General features: G+C 42.1%; 1 protein-coding gene across 2 annotated transcripts in view; it reads right to left on the bottom strand.

Moving 5' to 3' along the window:
- Positions 1–13,242: 13,242 nt before the first annotated feature.
- Positions 13,243–21,829, bottom strand: part of mypn (myopalladin) — a 123,271-nt gene continuing 114,684 nt past the window's right edge. For both annotated transcript variants that reach the window (XM_078412775.1, XM_078412776.1), the window contains 3 exons: positions 15,526–15,691; positions 15,099–15,232; positions 13,243–14,602 (listed from right to left, as the gene is read on the bottom strand). In XM_078412775.1, coding sequence (XP_078268901.1) covers positions 14,436–14,602; positions 15,099–15,232; positions 15,526–15,691 — 467 coding nt within the window. In that variant the 3' untranslated portion in view covers positions 13,243–14,435. The remainder of the gene's footprint in view (positions 14,603–15,098; positions 15,233–15,525; positions 15,692–21,829) is intronic.

Genomic DNA, 21,829 nt, shown 5'->3' with positions numbered 1-21,829 from the left:
ATTGCCGGTGGCAGAGGAAGACTCGTACAAATCTAGAACAGAAACTGGCGATGCCTCAGTTTAAATGCACCAGTCCTGTTGGCGATTGTATGAATTTAGCTGAACAAGTTTTGTGGTCGTAAAATGTGATTTGCTGCGATATATGTAAATATCATGTAAAAGACGCTGCTGAACGTGTCACGCCACAACGTTTCCAATACATTGGTTTCATATGTACATAAATGTTACTGAAACAGTTCCCTGTAAAATTAGGAACAGAATTAAATGTTTGCATGCAAATAATTACTTTTAGAGTAGAAATTGTTAAAGGTTTTATAAAAGGCTTTATATGTTTTTTAAAAATAAAGTTCCGATTGCTTTATGTTTGAATGACTGGATTGAAATTAATCTTTGTGCTTGAGATCAGACTTTGAAATACTTTCTATGCAATTCTTGTTGCTTTCTTGGATGTGATTAAATATTTAAACCGATAAATGTCTGGATTTATTTTGGGGGCAACTCCAATATGAACCACAGTATAAGAAGATAACTGCAGATGCTGGTACAAATCGAAGGTTTTTATTCACAAAATGCTGGAGTAACTCAGCAGGCCAGGCAGCATCTCAGGAGAGAAGGAATGACGTTTCGGGTCGAGACCCTTCTTCAGACTGAACCGTTACGTGATGTTCTTTTGCAGGGGATAATGAATGGGACGGGGTTTCCATGGAGATCTCCTTTACCCTTTCTCGTCCATCCCTATGTCTTTCCTCGCGTCTGTGCACAGCGCACAGCTGGCTAGAACTTCCCCTCACTGGCCCATTTCAAAGACAGAGGATTGCAATCTCCACAGTACTACTGCAATTCTGCAGGTACCAAAATGGTCCACTTTTGATGCCCTCCACATTCTACCCTTGCCATTACCCTCTTCACCTTAGAGAGCATCTCGGCAGAGTTCGTTTCTCCAATGCTTCCCTGAAAAATGCAAATTCGACCATTGATGGCGGTGCGTGATTTAGCCATTCTCCCTGACAGCAGGCGTGACTACATCGAGCACAGTTCAAGTTCTACATAGATTGTTGGAGTAACTCAGCGGGACAGGCAGCATATCTGGAGACAATGAATGGATGTCGTTTCGGGTTGAGACCCTTCCTCAGTCTCGACCCGAAACGTCACCCATTCCTTCTCTCCAGAAATGCTGCCTGTCCCGCGTAGTTACTCCAGCATTTTGTGCCCATCTTCGGTGTAAACCAGCATCTGCAGTTCCTTCCTACACAGTTCAAGTTCTTCTCACTCCACTCAAAATCTTCAGTCAATTTAAAGATAACTATTGGTTCTCTTCGCTAGCAACTCCTTAAACTACTCTCCCTATATTTCACCTTCTCCCCAGCAATGAATGCATTCAAGAGAGAGCTAGATAGAGCGCTTAAGGATAGCGGAGTCAAGGGGTATGGAGAGAAGGCAGGAACCGGGTACTGATTGAGAATGATCAGCCATGATCAGATTGAATGGCGGTGCTGGCTCGAAGGGCCGAATGGCCTCCTCCTGCACCTATTGTCTATTGTCTAAGAAACAGTCCCCCCCATGGAATACGATTGAGCTGATCCCTGGTTTCTGCTCATTCCATTCATTGACACTGGGACAGAGCCCCCAAATTGATACCATGCTCAAGCCCTAAACTGAATCTTTTCCATTTCAGGTCACCTAATCTCCTGTGTTCCCTGCTCGCTCTCCTTCTGATATTCTCCTCTACCCTCCCATTTTAACTCCCCTTCCCACATCTCCCACTCCCTACAGATCCCACCTCACTCGTTTCATTGTTTGGATTGCTCCACTCAATGCAAAGGCCCTTATCAAGGTTAGAAATAGCATTCTTTGTGACTGGGGCCATGCTGAACAGCATCTCAACCTAAATAGAAACAAGAAACTGCAGATAGTGGTTTACCAAAGCAGACACATAGCGCTGGAGTAGTTCAGTGGATCAAGGAGCATCTCAGAGCACATGGATCGGTGACATTTTGGGTTGGGACCATTCTTCCGAGTCTGTTTCACAGGGAGATAATAGAAGCCAACTGAGCACACAAAACTGTTGCAAAAAGCTTGGAAGTTTGTTTGCTGCACCCTTTCTTAGCTGATTATCAAACCTGTCAAAACACAAAAAACAAAGTGCTGGAGGATCTCAGTGAGTCAAGCAGCGTTTGTGGAAGGAATTGGACAGACAATGTTTCAGGCCCTGACCGATCTTCAGACTGATTCTATCTATTTCCCTATCTATTCCAATTAGTCTGAAGAAAGGTCCCATCCGGAAACATTATCTGTCCACTTCCGTGCACAGATGCTGTCTGACCCATTGAGTTCTTTTAGCATGTTGTTTTTTGCTCAAAGTTCCAGCATCTGTAGTTCCTTGTGTCTCTGTCAAAATACAGTTCTGAATATTTCTAATACATAGAAACATAGAAACATAGAAAATAGGTGCAGGAGTAGGCCATTCGGCCCTTCGAGCCTGCACCGCCATTCAATATGATCATGGCTGATCATTCAGCTCAGTAGCCTGTACCTGCCTTCTCTCCATACCCCCTGATCCCTTTAGCAAAAAGGGCCACATCTAACTCCCTCTTAAATATAGCCAATGAACTGGCCTCAACTACCTTCTGTGGCAGAGAATTCCACAGACTCACCACTCTCTGTGTGAAGAAATGTTTTCTCATCTCGGTCCTAAAAGACTTCCCCCTTATCCTTAAGCTGTGACCCCTGGTTCTGGACTCCCCCAACATCGGGAACAATCTTCCCGCATCTAGCCTCTCCAACCCCTTAAGAATTTTATATGTTTCTATAAGATCCCCCCTCAGTCTTCTAAATTCCAGCGAGTACAAGCCCAGTCTATCTAATCTTTCCTCATATGTAAGTCCCGCCATCCCAGGGATCAATCCGGTGAACCTTCTCTACTCCCTCTAAGGCAAGAACGTCTTTCCTCAGGTTAGGAGACCAAAACTGCACACAATACTCCAGGTGCGGTCTCACCAAGGCCCTGTACAACTGCAGCAGAACCTCCCTGCTCCTAAACTCAAATCCTCTTGCTATGAATGCCAACATACCATTCGCTTTCTTCACTGCCTGCTGCACCTGCATGCTTGCTTTCAATGACTGGTGCACCATGACACCCAGGTCACGTTGCATCTCCCCTTCTCCCAATCGGTCACCATTCAGGTAATACTCTGCTTTCCTGTTCTTGCCGCCAAAGTGGATAACCTCACATTTATCCACATTATATTGCATCTGCCATGCATTTGCCCACTCGCCTAATCTATCCAAGTCACTCTGCAGCCTCCTAGCATCCTCCTCGCAGCTAACACTGCCACCCAGCTTCGTGTCATCCGCAAACTTAGAGATGTTGCATTCAATTCCCTCGTCCAAATCATTAATATACACTGTAAATAACTGGGGTCCCAGCACTGAGCCTTGCGGTACCCCACTAGTCACTGCCTGCCATTCCGAAAAGGACCCGTTTATTCCTACTCTTTGCTTCCTGTCCGCCAACCAATTTTCTATCCACCTCAACACTGAACCCTCAATACCGTGTGCTTTAAGATTGTACACCAATCTCCTATGTGGGACCTTGTCGAAGGCCTTCCGAAAGTCCAGATATAACACATCGACTGGTTCTCCCTTATCCACTCTACTAGTTACATCCTCGAAAAATTCTATAAGATTCGTCAGACATGATTTGCCTTTGGTAAATCCATGCTGACTTTGTCCGATGATTTCACCACTTTCCAAATGTAATGCTATCACATCTTTAATAACTGACTCTAGCATTTTCCCCACTACCGATGTTAGGCTAACTGGTCTATAATTCCCCGTTTTCTCTCTCCCTCCCTTTTTAAAAAGTGGGGTTACATTAGCTACCCTCCAGTCCTCAGGAACTACTCCAGAATACAATTCTAAATTTTTCAAACCTAATCCATACAATAAAGCTAAATTGTAAATGTAAACAAAACCAAGGAAAGTATGAGGAGCATGTCATAGAGTTATACAGCTCAAAAAGAGGCCCATCGGCCCAACTTGCCTATGCCAACCGAAGTTGGAACATTATGTTATGGCCACATATAAGCTAGTCCCATTTGCCCAAATTTGGTCCATATCCTTCCAAATCATTCCTATCCATGAACCTGTCCAAATGTCTTTTAAATGTTGTCATTGTACTTGCCCCAACTACTTCCTCTGGTAGCTCATTCCATATATCTGTCACCCTCTGTATAGAAAAGTTGCCCTTCAGACACTTATTAAATAAGCCCCCTCTCGCCTTAATCCTATGTCTTCTAATTCTTGATTCTCTACTTGCAAAAAAGACTGTGCATTCACTCTATCTATTCCCCTCATGATTTTATACACCTCTATAAAATCACCCCTCAGCATCCTGCACTCCAAGGAATAAAATCCTAGCCTGTCCAACTTCTCCCTTTAGCTCTGGCCCACGAGTCCTGGAAATATCTTGTTTTTCTCTTTCCTCTTTGCAGCTGAATGGAATCTTTCCTATAGCAGGGTGACCAAATCTGAACCCAATGATCCAAGTGTGGCCTCACCAATGTCTTGTACAACTGTAACATAATGTTCCAACTTCGGTACTCAGTTCACTGACTGATGAAGGCCAGAGTACCAAAAGCCTCTTCACCACCGCTGGCACAAAATAATTAATGATCACTGTGGTACCAATTTCAGGGAATTATGCACTGGTACTCGTAGATCCCCTGGTTTTAGCCATTAACCAAACTCCGTTAGCCTTTCCTCTGCCCCTTTGCCCATCCAATCAAGATCCTGTTGTGATTCTTGATAACCATCTTCACTAACTACAAGGCCACCTATTTTAGTGTCATTTGCAAACATGCTAATTGTGCCTGACCCTGGACAGACAATAGATTTATTTTGAAGAACATAGAACAGTACAACACAGGAAAACAAGAAAACACAACACAAAGTGCTGGAGTAGCTCAACAAGTCAGGCAGCATCTCTGGAGAACATGGAGAGGTGATGTTTCAGGTTGGGACCCTTCTTCAGACTGATTGTGGTGGGGGGTGGGGGGTAACGAAAGCTGGAAGAGAGGAGGGGCAGGACAAAACCTAACAAATAATAGGTGGGGGTTTTGATCAGCAGATGGACAAAGGCCAGAGATGAAAAGATAGATGTGAGACAAAATGATTGTCTATCTTTCCTGCATATCGAATACTCCTGCATGTTTAGCTCTCAACCTTGGTCACCCTGGAGCCATGTCTCCGTAATTCCAACTGCATCATATTCCTTCACTACTAACTGCACATTCAATTCATCCACCATATTACGAATGCTCCTCGTATAAAGGCACAAAACTTTCAGGTTTGGTTTTCTTATCTCCCTTTTACATTTTGCTTCCGTCCACCTTTTATGTCCCTCTGTCTCCTTGCATTGGTTCCCACCCCTCTGCCCCGTTAGTTTAAACGTGACCTTTCTTGCACTCTTTTTCCCGTTAACTGCACGCATACGCTTCCACGTTGTTGACTCTACCCCCCCACTGTTTAGTTTAAACCCCCCCCCCATGTAGCACTAGCAAATCCCTCCTGCCAGAATGTCGGTCCCTCTTCACAGGACAAATTGCCTAAACACAGTAACCCTACCTCTTTTCTCCATATTCATAGAACATAGAACAGGACAGCACAGGGACTGACGCTTGTTTGTGCTGAACACAATGCCAAGTCAAACTGATCTCATCTGCCTGTACATGATCCACATCCCTCCATTCCCTGCACGTCAATGTGCTTATCTAAACTCCTCTTAAATGTCACTATCGTATCAGCCTCCACCACTACCCCTGGCAATGCATTCCAGGTCCCCACTACTCTCCGTGTTAAATTAACTTGTTCCGCACATCTCCATTGAACCTTCCCCCTCTCGCCTTATAGCTATGCCCTCCAGTGTTGAACATTTCCACCATGGGGAAAATGTTCTGACTACCCTATTTACTGTATGTTTTTCATAATTTTATATACTTCTTTCAAGTCTCCCCTTAACCTCTTACGTTCCAGAGAAAACAATCCAAATCCATCCATCTTCTCCTAATGGCTGAAACCCTCTAATCCAGGCAGCATTCTGCTGAACCTCCTCTCCACCCTCTCCACCCTCTCCAAAGCTTCCACATCTTTCCTGTAATGGGGGCGACCAGTTCTGCACACAATACTCCAAATGCGGCTTAACCAACGCCCTGAGTTCACCTCCTTTAAAATTATTTTAAAGCTTCTTTTAAATCATGTATTTACTTACTTATTGTAATGCCTCTTTCCATGGCTCATTGTCAAACTGGGTGAAACATGTTGAAATGTTTTACTCTGTTCGTTGTGAAACATTTAGAAATGTGCATGATATCAACATTAATGGATGAATAATATTGTGTATTTAACTAATCCAAATCTGTTTAGATCATTGGCATAATTTTTATTATTAATGTTGTGGATGGTTGGTAGTTTTCAGCCACTCTCTGTAGGGTTTTATCTGAAATATGGGTTCTTCAATATGTTAGAGAACTAATCCCCCTGGCCCTACAATATGTTAAAGAGGACCATCAGCGCTGTGGATTATATCCTCATTTGCAAGACTGAATATGCTTAACTATTACTTTTTTTTTTAAACAAAGGATGAGTTGTCCCAGTTCCGAAGAGTTCAGTGAATCACTAACACTGTCAACAGCTATTTGTAAATAGAAATAGCTGGCACAAAATAATTAATGATCACTTTTTTTCCAGCACAGTATATTTTTCTTTTCCCCAAGGATACAGCTAACTCGATGTTTTCCAACATATTCCCTAACTTTTACAGAGATTAATTACTTATAAATAGAGCAATATTAGCCACAGTTATCTTTCTTGTAAAACTCTGCTTTGAGGTATAAAACAGAAAGCTATGGCTATGGCTAAAAGTTCTTTTAAAAGAAAAATTCATACAGCTTTGTGATTGTTTATGTATATTAAATAAGGAGTTTCAAATGACTATGAGTAAACTGCAGTTAAAAAATCAGTCAGTCATTTAAATTTTTACAATTATTCTAATTACCATTTCAGATTTCAAAAGGTACATATAAAATTGTTCTGCTAGTATTTTATAGAAAGCTTAAACATTGTAAGTGTTCCCAATGTAAGGTTGTTTGCCAGTCCTTCAACAGGTGTTATTGTCACATCTAGGGATAAAATCATAGTCATACAGCTTGGAAACGGGCCATTCAACCATCTTGTCAATACTGACTCATCCACATTAATCCTATCTCCCAGCACTTGACTTATAGACAATAGACAATAGACAATAGGTGCAGGAGTAGGCCATTCAGCCCTTCGAGCCAGCACCGTCATTCAATGCGATCATGGCTGATCACTCTCAATCAGTACCCCGTTCCTGCCTTCTCCCCATACCCCCTCACTCCGCTATCCTTAAGAGCTCTATCCAGCTCTCTCTTGAAAGCATCCAACGAACTGGCCTCCACTGCCTTCTGAGGCAGAGAATTCCACACCTTCACCACTCTCTGACTGAAAAAGTTCTTCCTCATCTCCGTTCTAAATGGCCTACCCCTTATTCTTAAACTGTGGCCCCTTGTTCTGGACTCCCCCAACATTGGGAACATGTTTCCTGCCTCTAATGTGTCCAATCCCCTAATTATCTTATATGTTTCAATAAGATCCCCCCTCATCCTTCAAAATTCCAGTGTATACAAGCCCAATCGCTCCAGCCTTTCAACATATTACAGTCCCGCCATTCCGGGAATTAACCTAGTGAACCTACGCTGCACGCCCTCCTTAGCAAGAATATCCTTCCTCAAATTTGGAGACCAAAACTGCACACAGTACTCCAGGTGTGGTCTCACCAGGGCCCGGTACAACTGTAGAAGGACCTTTTTGCTCCTATACTCAACTCCTCTTGTTACGAAGGCCAACATTCCATTGGCTTTCTTCACTGCCTGCTGTACCTGCATGCTTCCTTTCATTGACTGATGCACTAGGACACCCAGATCTCGTTGAACTCCCCCTCCTCCTAACTTGACACCATTCAGATAATAATCTGCCTTTCTATTCTTACTTCCAAAGTGAATAACCTCACACTTATCTACATTAAACTGCATCTGCCATGTATCCGCCCACTCACACAACCTGTCCAAGTCACCCTGCAGCCTTATTGCATCTTCCTCACAATTCCTCACAATTCACATTACCCCCCAGCTTAGTATCATCTGCAAATTTGCTAATGGTACTTTTAATCCCTTCGTCTAAGTCATTAAGATTTATAGTCTTCTGTGCCTAATCAATTCAATTCAAATGTTAATGGGAAGAGTTTTCATAAATTCATGAAAAACAGAAGCAGAATTAGGCCATTCGACCCATCATGGCTGATCTATCTTTCTCTCTCAACCCCATTCTCCTGTATTCTCCTCATAACCCCTGACACTGTGCTAATCAAGAATGTGTCAACCTCTCCCTTAAAAATATCAATTGACAATGAATTCCACAGATTCACTAAAGAAATTCCTACTCATCTCCTTTCTAAAGGTATGTTATTTTATTTTAGGTCTATGGCCTTTGGTCCTAAACTCTCCCACCAGTGGAAATATCCTCACTGCATTCACTCTGTCCAGGCCTTTCACTAATTAGTAAGTTTCAATGAAGGCCTCCCCTCATCCTTCCAAACTCCAGCGAGTATAGGCACAGTGCCCTCATACACTCATCATACGTTAACCCAATCATTCCTGGGATCATTCTCGTAAAACTCCTCTGGGCACTCTCCAACGCTAGCATACCCTTCCTCGGATGTGGGGCCCAAAACTGCTCACAATGCTCCAAACGTGGTCTGATCAGTGCCTTATAAAGCCTGAGCATTACATCCCTGTTTTTATATTCTAGTCCTCTAAAAATAAATGCTAGCATTGCATTTGCCTTCCTTACTTTTTGGGAATCCTGTACCAGCAAAGTCCCTTTTGCACCTCCGATTTCAGAATTCTCTCCCCATTTAAAAAATAGTCTACGCCTTTATTCCTACTACCAAAATGCATAACTTTACAATTTGCTATGCTGTATTGCATCAGGCACTTCTTTGCCCACTCTCCCAACCTGTCCAAGTCCTTCTGTAGAGTCCCTGCTTGCGAGAAAACTGCTCGCCCTATTGCAGTAAACACAACTGATAGTGGTGACATCAATAGCACTCAACACCACACGTGACTATGCTTCAAAGGAAGGTCTGTTCAATTGATCCAAGAAAAAGATAAATTTCTCTGGTACTACATATTTGGATGAGAAAAAGAAAATTTGTGTTATGGGTTTCTGTGCAATACCAGCTTCGATTTAAATCAAGGTTTCAAAGGTTTCAAAGGTCTTTTATTATCATATGTACCAACTAAGGTACAGTGATTTGCGAATTACCATACAGCCATAAGCAAAAAAAAAGCAACAAGACACGCAACTACATAAAAGTTAACATAAACATCCCCCACAGCGGATTCCCCACATTCCTCACTGTGATGGAAGGCAAAAAAAGTCCAATCAGATGAATATATCAGAGAGAAAGAACACGTTTAATGATACACTAAAGATATTATTATGCTTTGTCTTGGATAACATTATAGAGGTTGTTCACAGTGGTCATGGAAGTGGATCTAGAATGTAAAATACTTTGTAGTAAGATCTACTAGATCTTAGTAGATCGAGAACCTAAAATAAAAATAGATTTATTTAATCTACTTTTGGCCAAATATCAATGATAAAGCTTGATTGTGCTGGATCTGGCACCATCAGATATTGCTTCATGACTTCTGGCAAGGTGAGGGGAAAATACACATTTGTCTATTAGACTTGACAAGTGTCCAAAGTGTAACATTGGGATGGGAACTGCAAAGAAAAAAATTCTAAAAATGCCATTGAAGCATTAGATTAAATGTCGTGAGATCTTTGGCATAGTGTTAAATTAGTGAAAGCTGGAGATTTTTGTCAAACACTCAGGCCTTAAGTCCTGGCAATATCCTCAAAAACCTGCGGCATGGTGGTCCAGTGGTAGAGTTTCTGCCTTACAGCACTTGCAGTGCCGGAGACCCGGGGTTGATCCCGCCTACGGCTGCCTATGGAGTTTGTTCATTCTCCCCGTGACTTGCCTGCGTTTTCTCCGAGATCTTCGGTTTCCACCCATACTCCAAAGATGTACAGGTTTGTAGGTTAATTGGCGTGGTATAAGTGTAAATTGTCCCTAGTGTGTGTAGGATAGTGTTAGTGTGCGGAGATCGCTGGTCGGTGCGGACTCTGTGGGCGGAAGGGCCTGTTTCCTGACTGTATCTCTATACTAAAACTAAACTTCTAGTAATTACATGAGGTACTAAAGCAGATGAACTGAAAGCAAGTTTTAAAGCATCATATATTTGGGAAGATGTTAAATGATTACACTTGAAAACCAATATCCAATCACATGCAATCCATCTGCAAAAGAGATTACATCAAATTTACTCAAATTAGGAAATGGGGAAATTAAATATATTAACTCAGGAGGAATAATTTTGATGAAAAACTTGGACTCTGTGATCCGATGCTTTACTGCTTCCCAAATGTCACATGATACTATTTGAATTACCAATGGCTGAGCGAAAGAGCCGTTTTAGCACAAAGTGATGCAACAAAGGCTACGACTAGAGATCTTCTTTCACAATTTTCTTGACAATCTGTAAAACCTAAATTGTACTGACAGTGTGACAGACATTGGCGAGGATGTACATTTTCATAGAAACATAGAATCATAGAAAATAGGTGCAGGAGGAGGCCATTTGGCCCATTGAGCCAGCACCGCCATTCATTGCGATCATGGCCAATCATCCACAATCAGTAACCTGTGCCTGCCTTCTCCCCATATCCCTTGATTCCACTAGCCCTAGAGCTCTATCTAACCCCTTTTTAATTCCTGATGAATTTTGCAATTTTTCTGTCACCACCTGGTGTACCAGTGGATAATCTTGAACTAAAAAGAGCTGTGATTATGCTATTCAGGAATTTGGATCCACTAATACAATGCAACTGCACAAGATTATCAGTTCAAACTCTACTACCACATGTAACTGAGGCTACAATAATGACTGGTAATGGTGTTGGGGAAAATGTCTTTATCTCTCAGATACCAATGATCCCATCTAACCTAACATTTCCAATCAAGTGACTTCAGGCCCCTCTCAGTTTTGCTGTGAGCTTTGATAAGGTACCAGAGCAATCATTAAAAGTTATTAGCATTAATTTAAAAACTCAACTTTTTCACATGATTAGTTATTTGTTCATTGCTCTTGAGTTACAGATAAAAATAATCTATACATTTGTGTCCCAGATCAAAAAAACAAAATATAGTGCATTCTGAAGCATTTCAATGGAAAAATCAAGTAAATTACACCGTGTGCATTGGTGCATTAGATAGCTTACAAATGTATTAAATGCGATCTTTGGAAACATATTTAAATTCAGTGTTTATGTTTTGAGCGATAACTTTAGTTAAACAATATAATTAAAATCCCCTAATTATATTATTCATGGAGCTGGCGCTTTCATTATTTGTAAATCTTTAGATATTTAAGTTAGATTTTATTTCATTGACAAGGAGTGTTTTAAACCCAACTGCATGGAAATCAATGCAAACAATATGATTGCCAGCATTCTACCTGGAGGTATAGCATCTGATTATATTTATAAAATGTTTTGGGGTTTTCTTTAATCTTGTACACGTGACATTTTGTGCCCTTTCGTTGTCATCCAAGTTTTTTTTAAAGTATTCCCTGCGGCACGGTAGCGCAGCGGTAGAGTTGCTGCTTTACAGCGAATGCAGCGCCGGAGACTCAGGTTCGATCCTGACTACGGGTGCTGCACTGTAAGGAGTTTGTACGTTCTCCCCGTGACCTGCGTGGGTTTTCTCCGAGATCTTCGGTTTCCTCCCACACTCCAAAGACGTACAGGTATGTAGGTTAATTGGCTGGGTTAATGTAAAAATTGTCCCTAGTGGGTGTAGGATAGTGTTAATGTACGGGGATCGCTGGGCGGCACGGACTTGGAGGGCCGAAAAGGCCTGTTTCCGGCTGTATATATATGATATGATATGATATACTGTCCATACACGTACAGGACCTTCCCTGTTTTCACTTCCCAAATGCTCAATTTTTCCTTTGAATCAGTCGATATCCCTTGATAACCAGCATTCATTGGACTTATTGTTCTTACTTTTCTCCCTCAAGGGAACATGTTAGGCCTGACCTCTCACTACTCTAATTTTGAATGTCTCACTGCAGACTTACCTGGAAGCTTTTTGCTAGGGCCCTTTTTTGTGATATTAAAATTGACCTTCCCCCAATTAAAGATCTTAATTTAGAGTTTACTGCACGGAAACAGGCCCTTCAGCCCAACGTGTCCACGCCGACCCGCTGAGTTTGTCCAGCAGTTTGTGTTTACACTTTTCGTTTTTACACCAGAGTTTACTGAATACAGTGTCCAAGCTGTTGGCATCAAGGTCCTCGATTCATCATACCATTGTGTGGCACAGTAGTTCAGCAATAGAGTTGCTGCTACCTTACAGCGCCAGTGACCCGGGTTTGATCCTGACTTAGGTTGTTGTCTGCAGGAAGTTTGTTTGTTCTCTCTATGACTGCGTGGGTTTTCTCTGGGTGCTACGTTTTATCCCACACTCCAAAGGTGTGCAGGTTTGTAGGTTAATTGCCTTCATTAAAAAAATGATGTGTAGGATAGTGTTAGGTTCTGGGGGTGATCGCTGGTCGGCGCAGATCCAGTGGTCCAAAGGTTCTATTTCCATGCTGTATCTCTAAAGTCTACAGTCATCAGTGATCATTGAGGGTTTCACACGATTGAAGTAGTCCCCTGGGTAATTAAAGGATCTTGTTAAAACAAAATGTTTTTCATAACCCAATGGATCTTTTCCAAATCTGGGCTTGCCTTGGGCTAGGGAGTTACAATTTCCCCCATGCATTCCCTTTCTGATTTACTGTTTGTCATGATTATAAAATGGAGCTACTTAAGTGGACTAGCCTCTGAAATGCCAGAAAGCTATTACGCCATGTGGAGACAAATATTACTTGTATCCTAACTGTGTTTCATGTTTTTCCTTAATGCCAATCCATGCAAATTCACAACTTGAAAACTTGTTAGAATAAATAAAACTTTATTCACAAGATAAACAATCCATTAATTCTTTACAAGTGCAAGCTTACATTGAAATATTTGACTCAAGCCAAAGATGTGTTCTTCCTGCACTTAATCTTAATGTAATATTGAAGCTTGTGTAAATTGATTCAGTGAACCCCTTCGTAACTGCTAAACATCCTGAAATTTTTTTTTTGAAGTTCTATCTCACATCCAGCAATGTGAAAAATATTTGAAACCAAAATAAAAGAAACTGCTGTTTTGGAGCAGTTGCTATCTTTAGTGGATTAATACTCAGGTATGTGCAATAATTTCTAGAGTGACATGTTATCTCGCATAATAGGTAAACAGAAAAAATACTTGTAAAGGTTTACTCTTTAGCTCATTGAAAGTTCTCGTGTGTGGATCTATAAACATTTTCGGATTGAAGTAAAATTGTCCCGTGTAAAATGGAGGGGATGTTTCACTCATCGCACGAGTAGGTAGCCATGTGGCTAACTTTAACACCAACCAAAGCAGTTAAAGGAAAAGAATGACAGGAATCTCACAATCAATGGACCTCTGTGATTAGCCGTTTCAAACTTAAAAGCGTAAATTATCACAAAGCAGCTCTGAAGGAAAGTTAACCTTTTTAATAGACAATCAAAAAAACAAAGTAATTTAATTGTTATAAAGGAACACAAAAACATGAGTAAATTTGTCCACTGCAGTCAAAGGATTTAACTGGTACATACAACTTAATGCATTGTACCAGCATGTAATATCATAATAAAGAAGCACAGGGTAATTATGCAATGATTTTGTGTGGCGTGAATGAGCTTTAGAGAGCCATGTGTAAGTGAAAATAACCTGCTTGCCCTGTCAGAACCAAGCATTTCATATCACTCTTTAATACTGATCACCTTTTCCTTATCACATTGCCTTTAAAAGCCTCCATAAAACAGAACATTAACGGACATTCAAAATTGTTGGCGATTGACATCCAATTTGCTTTGATTACTCAACACTAGTAACTTATTTCAACTGTGACATTGTTAACATTTACATTCATGAAGAGCATTTTGCCTTCATATTAAAAAGGAACTATAGAAATCATCATAATGCTTCTTTGTAGTGTCTACATGCTAATTAAATATAATAATTTCAGCCATGTTGCATATTGCATTTGTAAAGGTACTAAGCTCTTGAAAAACAACTTATGTAAACCTTGATCATTTGACATCTATTATGTTCACTTTTCAAAGTTTTGCAGAAGCAAATATAATAAAATAACTCCATCAGAAACATCACAGTTCATCACTTTCCATTGCAGTTTTTTTGGCTGGAATCTGTAGGGTGTTTACTGATGGGAAAGCGGATTTATAGTCAAGTCCTTGGCTGGTAAGAGCAGCATATCGACTGCTTGGAGATTGTACTTTCCTTATTTGCTGCTTAATGTTCTGGTGCCACTGAGCTGAAACAAAAAAATAGACTCAATCCGAGCCTTTACATTGTGATGGAGAATTTTTGTGATATGATGATATTCCAAGTGATTTACTACCTGACCATTGATAACTGATTCTGATTTTGATCATAAAATAGACAATAGACAATAGGTGCAGGAGGAGGCCATTCGGCCCCTCGAGCCAGCACCGCCATTCAATGTGATCATGGCTGATCATTCTCAATCAAATATAGAGAAGCATTTAAAAGTTACTTTAGAAATTGATAAACCGATAAATAGCAGTCTTGGTAAAGGTCTGTGGAAAACCACCCTGCAGGACACATTCACTTGCCTCTGAAGAACACAGTCTGTCAGAAAGCTGTTAACGTTGTCAAGCAATCAGGATCAAACTAGGGTCTCTGGTACTGTAAGGCAGAAACTCTACCGCTGCTCCACCGTGCCACCCTACTGTAGGTGTATCTACTCTGATAACTGTTAAGCAGTAAATATTGAGATAAATACTAACCATATAAATCCAGTCTAGCTGTGCAAGATGCAATTCCTGCTTCATTTTTGGCAGACACTGTATACCAACCAGCATCCTCCTTCTTGGTTGGCTGGATCAGAAGACAGACATATCCTGTAGCATCTCGGTGCATGCTGGGCAAGACAAATGCATGGATTTAGTTAAACACATAAAACAAATTGGATATTTTAATTGAAAAAAATATACCAGGCAAACATGTTACTGACCTCAGGCACCTGAAAGGGATTCATGCCTAAAGAGAGCTCATTGGAAACATAGACGTTCTTAAATCAGGTGTTACATTGTACTCACATTGCCAAGGTACCATTCTGGCAGGTCCCAAGGGAAAAGGAACTAATATTTTTACCAAACCATTTTTTGTATGAACAGCAGTATGACCGTACTGCAAGCAATAGTTCAGGCACACCTTATTCTTTCTCTGTTGGCAATGATTGTCTCATTTTCTTTCTTCCAATAGATGAAGGGAGGAGGCATGCCCATCACTCTGCAGTCCAGTCTAACTGGATGGCCCTCTGCAACTCCTATGTTCTGCAGCTTCTCAATAAACACTGGTTGCCTTGTGATTTCTTTTGCTGCAAAATCGAACCAAACATATAGAAACAGAAGAATAGAAATGTACGTTAGAACAGTACACTGACATCAAGTCAAGTCAAGTTTATTTGTCACATACACATACACGATGTGCAGTGAAATGAAAGTGGCAATGCCTGCGGATTGTGCACAAAAAATAATTACAGTTACAGCATATAAATAAAGTTAATAAAGTTAATATAGAGAAGACAAAATTTAGTCCCTGGAGTTATAAAAGTTAACAGTCCTGATGGCCTGTGGGAAGAAACTCCGTCTCATCCTCTCCGTTTTCACAGCGTGACAGCGGAGGCGTTTGCCTGACCGTAGCATCTGGAACAGTCCGTTGCTGGGGTGGCAGGGGTCCCTCATAATCTTGCTTGCTCTGGATCTGCACCTCCTGATGTATAGGTCCTGCAGGGGGGCGAGTGTAGTTCCCATGGTGTGTTCTGTTGCACGCACTACTCTCTGCATGGCAATCCTGTCCTGGGCAGAGCTGTTCCCAAACCAGACTGTGATGTGACATTGCATAAGTGTTATAATATATCTCCTCATCCTATTTTTGTTGCAAAGATGCTAACTTATACCTCCTGTGTCCATTGGTCTTCCTGTCAGGGTAATGCCATGATTTGCTTCAGTCGTGTTAATACATTTATATTTCCACATTTTAATGGCCAATTGGGAGAATTCACAGAAATAAAGCTGTAAAATGCATTTTTCTCTTTTGAAATAGACAACAACATTGTCAGTATCATGGGTGGAAGTGTAGAGTGCCACAAAAAAACAGACCAAGACTGCACTCACATCTAGTGAGGTAATGATTTTTTTCTACCTTGTTCCATTGTCTCTTGCTCGGGGTGACATAGAATCAAGAGATGTAGAGTCAGTATGGATAGAACTGAGGAATAGTAAGGGTAAAAAGACCCTAATGGGAGTTATCAACAGGCCCCCAAACAGTAGCCTGGATATAGGGTGCAAGTTGAATCAAGAGTTAAAATTGGCATGTCGCAAAGGTAATGCTACGGTGGTTATGGGAGATTTTAACATGCAGGTAGACTGGGAAAATCAGGTTGGTACTGGATCCCAAGAAAGGGAGTTTGTGGAGTGCCTTCGAGATGGATTCTTAAAGCAGCTTGTACTGGAGCCTACCTGGGAGAAGGCAATTCTGGATTTAGTGTTGTGTAATGAACCAGATTTGATAAGTGAACTCAAGGTAAAGGAGCCATTAGGAGGTAGTGACCATGATATGATAAGTTTTAATCACTAGCTGGGATGACAGTGGAACATCAATGGCAGGTATTTCTGGAATAATACAGGTGCAGGATCAATTTATTCCAAAGAGGAAGAAATATTCTAAGGGGAGTAAGAGGCTGAGAAGGGTAGTCAAGGACAGTAAAAAAATAAAAGAGAAGAAGTATAACAGAGCAATGTTGAGCAGGAAGCCAGAGGATTGGGAAACTCTTAAAGAGCACCAGAAGGTAATTAAAAAGACAATACGGGGAGAAAAGATGAGGTACGAAGGTAAACCAGCCACGAATATAAAGGAGGATAGTAAAAGCTTCTTTGGGTATGTGAAGAGGAAAAAATTAGTTAAGACAAATGTGGGCCCCTTGAAGACGGAAACAGGTGAATTTATTATGGGGAACAAGGAAATGGCAGACGTGTTGAACAGGTACTTTGGATCTGTCTTCACTAAGGAAGACACAATCTCCCAGATGTACTAGTGGCCAGAGGACCTAGGGTGATGGAAGAACTGAAGGAAATTTACATTAGGCAGGAAATGGTGTTGGATAGACTGATGGGACTGAAGGCTGATAAATCCCCAGGGCCTGATGATCTGCATTCCAGGGCACTTAAGGAGGTGGCTCTAGAAATCGTGGATGCATTGGTGATCATTTTCCAAGGTGCTATAGATTCAGGATCAGTTCCTGTGGATTGGAGGGTAGCTAACATTATTCCACATTTTAAGAAAGGAGGGAGAGAGAAAACAGGGAATTATAGAGCAGTTAGCCTGACATCGGTGTTGGGGAAGATGCTGGAGTCAATTATAAAAGATGAAATAGCAGCACATTTGGATAGCAGTAACAGGATCGTTCTGAGTCACCATGGATTTACGAAGGGGAAATCATGCCTGACTAATCTTCTGGAATTTTTTGAGGATATAACTAGGAAAATGGACAAGGGAGAGCCACTGGATGTGGTGTACCTGGACTTTCAAAAAGCCTTTGATAATGTTCCACATAGGAAATTGGTGGGAAAAATTAGAGCACATGGTATTGGGGGTACGGTACTGACATGGATAGAAAATTGGTTGGCAGACAGGAACCAAAGAGTGGGGATTAACGGGTCCCTTTCAGAATGGCAGGTAGTAACTAGTGAGTTACCGCATGGCTCGGTGCTGGGACCGCAGCTATTTACAATATACATTAATGATTTAGATTAAAAGTAACATTAGCAAATGTGCAGATGACACAAAGCTGGGTGGCAGTGTAAACTGTGAGGAGGATGCTATGAAGATGCAGGGTGACTTGGACGTTGGGTGAGTGGGCAGATGCATGGCAGATGCAGTTTAATGTGAATAAATGTGAGGTTATCCACTTTGGTGACAAGAACAGGAAGGCAGATTATTATCTGAATGGTGTCAAGTTAGGAAAAGGGGAAGTACAGCGAGATCTGGGTGTCCTTGTACATCAGGCACTGAAAGTAAGCATCAGGCAGTGAAGAAAGCTAATGGCTTGTTGGCCTTCATAACAAGAGGAGTTGAGTATAGGAGCAAAGAGGTCCTTCTGCAGTTGTACAGGACCCTGGTGAGACCGCACCTGGAGTACTGTGTGCAGTTTTGGTCTCCAAATTTGAGGAAGGACATTATTGCTATTGAAGGAGTGCAGCCTAGGTTCACGATGTTAATTCCAGGGATGGCGGGACTGTCATATGTTGAAAGAATGTAGCGACTGGGCTTGTATACATTGGAATTTAGAAGGATGAGGGGATCTTATTGAAACATATAAGATTATTAAGGGATTGGACACGCTAGAGGCAGGAAGCGTGTTCCCGATGTTGGGGGAGTCCAGAACCAGGGGCCACAGTTTAATAATAAGGGGTAGACCATTTAGAATGGAAATGAGGAAAAACCTTTTCACCCAGAGAGTTGTGAATCTGTGGAATTCTTTGCCTCACAAGGCAGTGGAGGCCGATTCTCTGGATGCTTTCAAGAGAGAGTTGGATAGAGCTCTTAAAGATAGCGGAGTCAAGGGATTATGGGGAGAAGGCAGGAACGGGGTGCTGATTGTGGATGATCAGCCATGATTACAGTGAATAGCGGTGCTGGCTCGAAGTAGCAGTGCTACTCCTACAGCTATTGTCTATTGTCTTACAACCATGTGTCTCCTGTAATCTCCGTAAGGAATAAGATTAAACACTAGATAGACACAAAATGCTGGGGTAACTTAGCGGGGCAGGCAGCATCTCTGGAGAGAAGGAACCCATTCCTTCTCTCCAGAAATGCTGCCTGTCCCGCTGGGTTACTCCAGCATTTTGTATCTATCTTCAGTTTAAACCAGCATCTGCAGTTCCTTCCTACACAAGACTAAACACTTGACAGTCATTCTCTATGGGAATAGAGAAATAGGCTGGGTGCATTTTCCATGGGATACATAAGCAGGAAAACTCTCAAAAAGCATCAGTGTCCTCTCCAACCTTCCTTTCTCTCTTTCACAGACTCTCAATGCTACTACTGTCTGGCTGCCTTGTGGACTGTACATTGTAAGGGCTGAAGTCTGTTGTAAATGCAGCACAGCAACCATTGGCAGCTGAATACTCTTTTTCAGAATGCTCCTGTCAGCTCCTGGGCAGCTAATGATTTAATACACTGTTTGGGGTATTTTTAGGAGAACTTTTGCACAGCTGTTTGGAGTCAATTTACCTATGCTTGTGAAGCAACCCTATTTTGCACCAGCAACTATCTTTAACTTCAGCAAAAAAGGTGAAATGCAATTTCTGCATGAATATTTGTAAGTACTTTTTTTTCATACGGAGTAGAGTGGTGTAAATTCAGAAACACTACATCTAAAAGGTTGTATTTGTAAGAAGAAGGGAAAACCTGAAGGATGAACTTAATTGATTATTTTAGATATAGATATAAATCAAAGGTATGTAACGGAAGCTGCGGTACAAATCAGCCAGAATTAGCATTGCCCCAATGGAGTTAGAAGTCTGAAATAACATCGTACACCACTGGAAGTAGTAATAGAGGCATGCAACATGGAAACAGGCCCTTCGGCCCAACATACCCATGCCAAACAAGGCGCCTCATCTAGGCTAGCCCAACCTGCCCACGTTTGGTCCATATACCTCTAAACCTTTCATATAAATGTACTTGTCCAAATGTCCTTTGTTGTTATAGTACCTGCCTCAACTACCACCTCCGGCGGCTCGTTCCATATACTCACCACCCTCTGTGTGAAAACGTTGCCCCTCAGGTTCCTATTAAATCCTCCCCTCTCACAAATCTATGCCTCTGGTTCTTGATTCCCCTATTCTGGGTGAAAGACTGTGCACCTACCCTCTCTATTCCCCTCATGGTCTTATACGCCTCTATAAGATCACTGCTCAGACTCCAATAAAGTACTAGCCTGCCGAATCTCTCCCTTTTCCTCAGGCAGTCAAGTCTTGGCAACATCCTTCTAAATCTCTGCACTCTTTCCGGCTTAACACCATCCTTCCTATAGTAGAGTGACCAAAACTGAATGCGGCCTCACCAACTTCTTGTACAACTGTAACATAACATTCTAACTTCTATACTCAATATGTTGACTGATGAAGGCCAATATACCAAAAGACCTCTTGACCACCCTATCTACATGTGATGATACTTTCAGGGAACTATGTACCTGCACTCCTAAATCCCTCTGCTCTACAATATTCCCAGGACTTTGCCATTCACTGTGAAGGTCCTGCCCTGGTTTGACTTCCCACAATGCTATACGTCACACATATCTGTATTAGACTCCTTTAAACATTCCGTTGCCCACTTGCCCGCATGATCGAGATCCTGCTGTAATTTCTGATAACCATCATTATCTACAATACCACCCATTTTAGTGTAATCAAGCAGACAAAGACGTGCGTCAGGAGAGGAACCAAAAGGGCCAGTATTGTGTGACTTTAATGATTTGAATAATATAATGATTGATTAGCAGATGCATTTCACACAGTCCCTTGATAATTGTTAGAGCTGTGAGAATAGAATAGAGCTTCTCAGTTCTCAGAGGAGCCCACAGTGGAAGAAGACACCCGAGATGCGGGCGGGCCACCAAGAGCGAGGAGGAACCCGCACAGTGGAGAGCAGCCTGGGGGGGAACCCAGCCTGTGTCCGGGAACCCGCACTGCCGAGAGCAAGAAGGGCCTTCAAGAGCAAGGAGGGTCATCGAAATTGCGGAGGACAGCCAAGAGCGAGAATGGCCGCTGAGAGCAATCTGACGGGGGGGGGGGGGGGGGGGGGGGGGCGGCGCTGAGACGTAGTGGGACATGGGGGGTGGGGGGGGAACTGAGATCGAAAGGGGACCCGGTGGAGGGTGGGCGTCAAGATCCAAGGGGGACCTGGTGGCGGGCCGCCTGCTGCCTCGTGCGGTGATGGGCCTGGTAGCTGCGGCAAGGACAGAGAGACTGTTCGATCAGCATTTTGTAACTTTGTCGGTGCCAGAAACCTGGCAACGCTTTGTGTGCTGCCTGGGTGAGATCTGCTGCGTGATTTTACCGAATTCTATGCAAAAACAAAGAATTTTACTGTACCTAGGTGCATATGACAATAAGGATCATTGATAAGACAGAAGAGTGCTGATGCAGCATGTGACTATTGGAAAATCTTAGTCAGTCCCATCACAGTTGATATTGACTTCTGGACTATGGATGCAATACGGAATCCTTGAAAAGTATGTTTGCTGAAGGCTCCAGTCTGTCTGCTGCTGTAAGATCACTCGCTATTGGCAAAAAACACCAAGCAAAATATTGACCAACACTTCCCAGCCAGGCAATCAGAGGATTTCGGAAGGAAGAGGTTGGGGAATGAAAACGAAGAGAGCGAGTACAAACAAGGAAAAAACATATAAGCCATTAGACACTTGTTCAAAGGTTCAAAGGTTCAA

The sequence above is a fragment of the Rhinoraja longicauda genome, chromosome 16 (genome assembly GCF_053455715.1).
Source record: "Rhinoraja longicauda isolate Sanriku21f chromosome 16, sRhiLon1.1, whole genome shotgun sequence".
Taxonomy (NCBI): domain Eukaryota; kingdom Metazoa; phylum Chordata; class Chondrichthyes; order Rajiformes; family Arhynchobatidae; genus Rhinoraja; species Rhinoraja longicauda.
The sequence above is the reverse complement of the archived record's forward strand: the minus strand, read 5'-3'. Positions and strand labels throughout refer to the sequence as shown.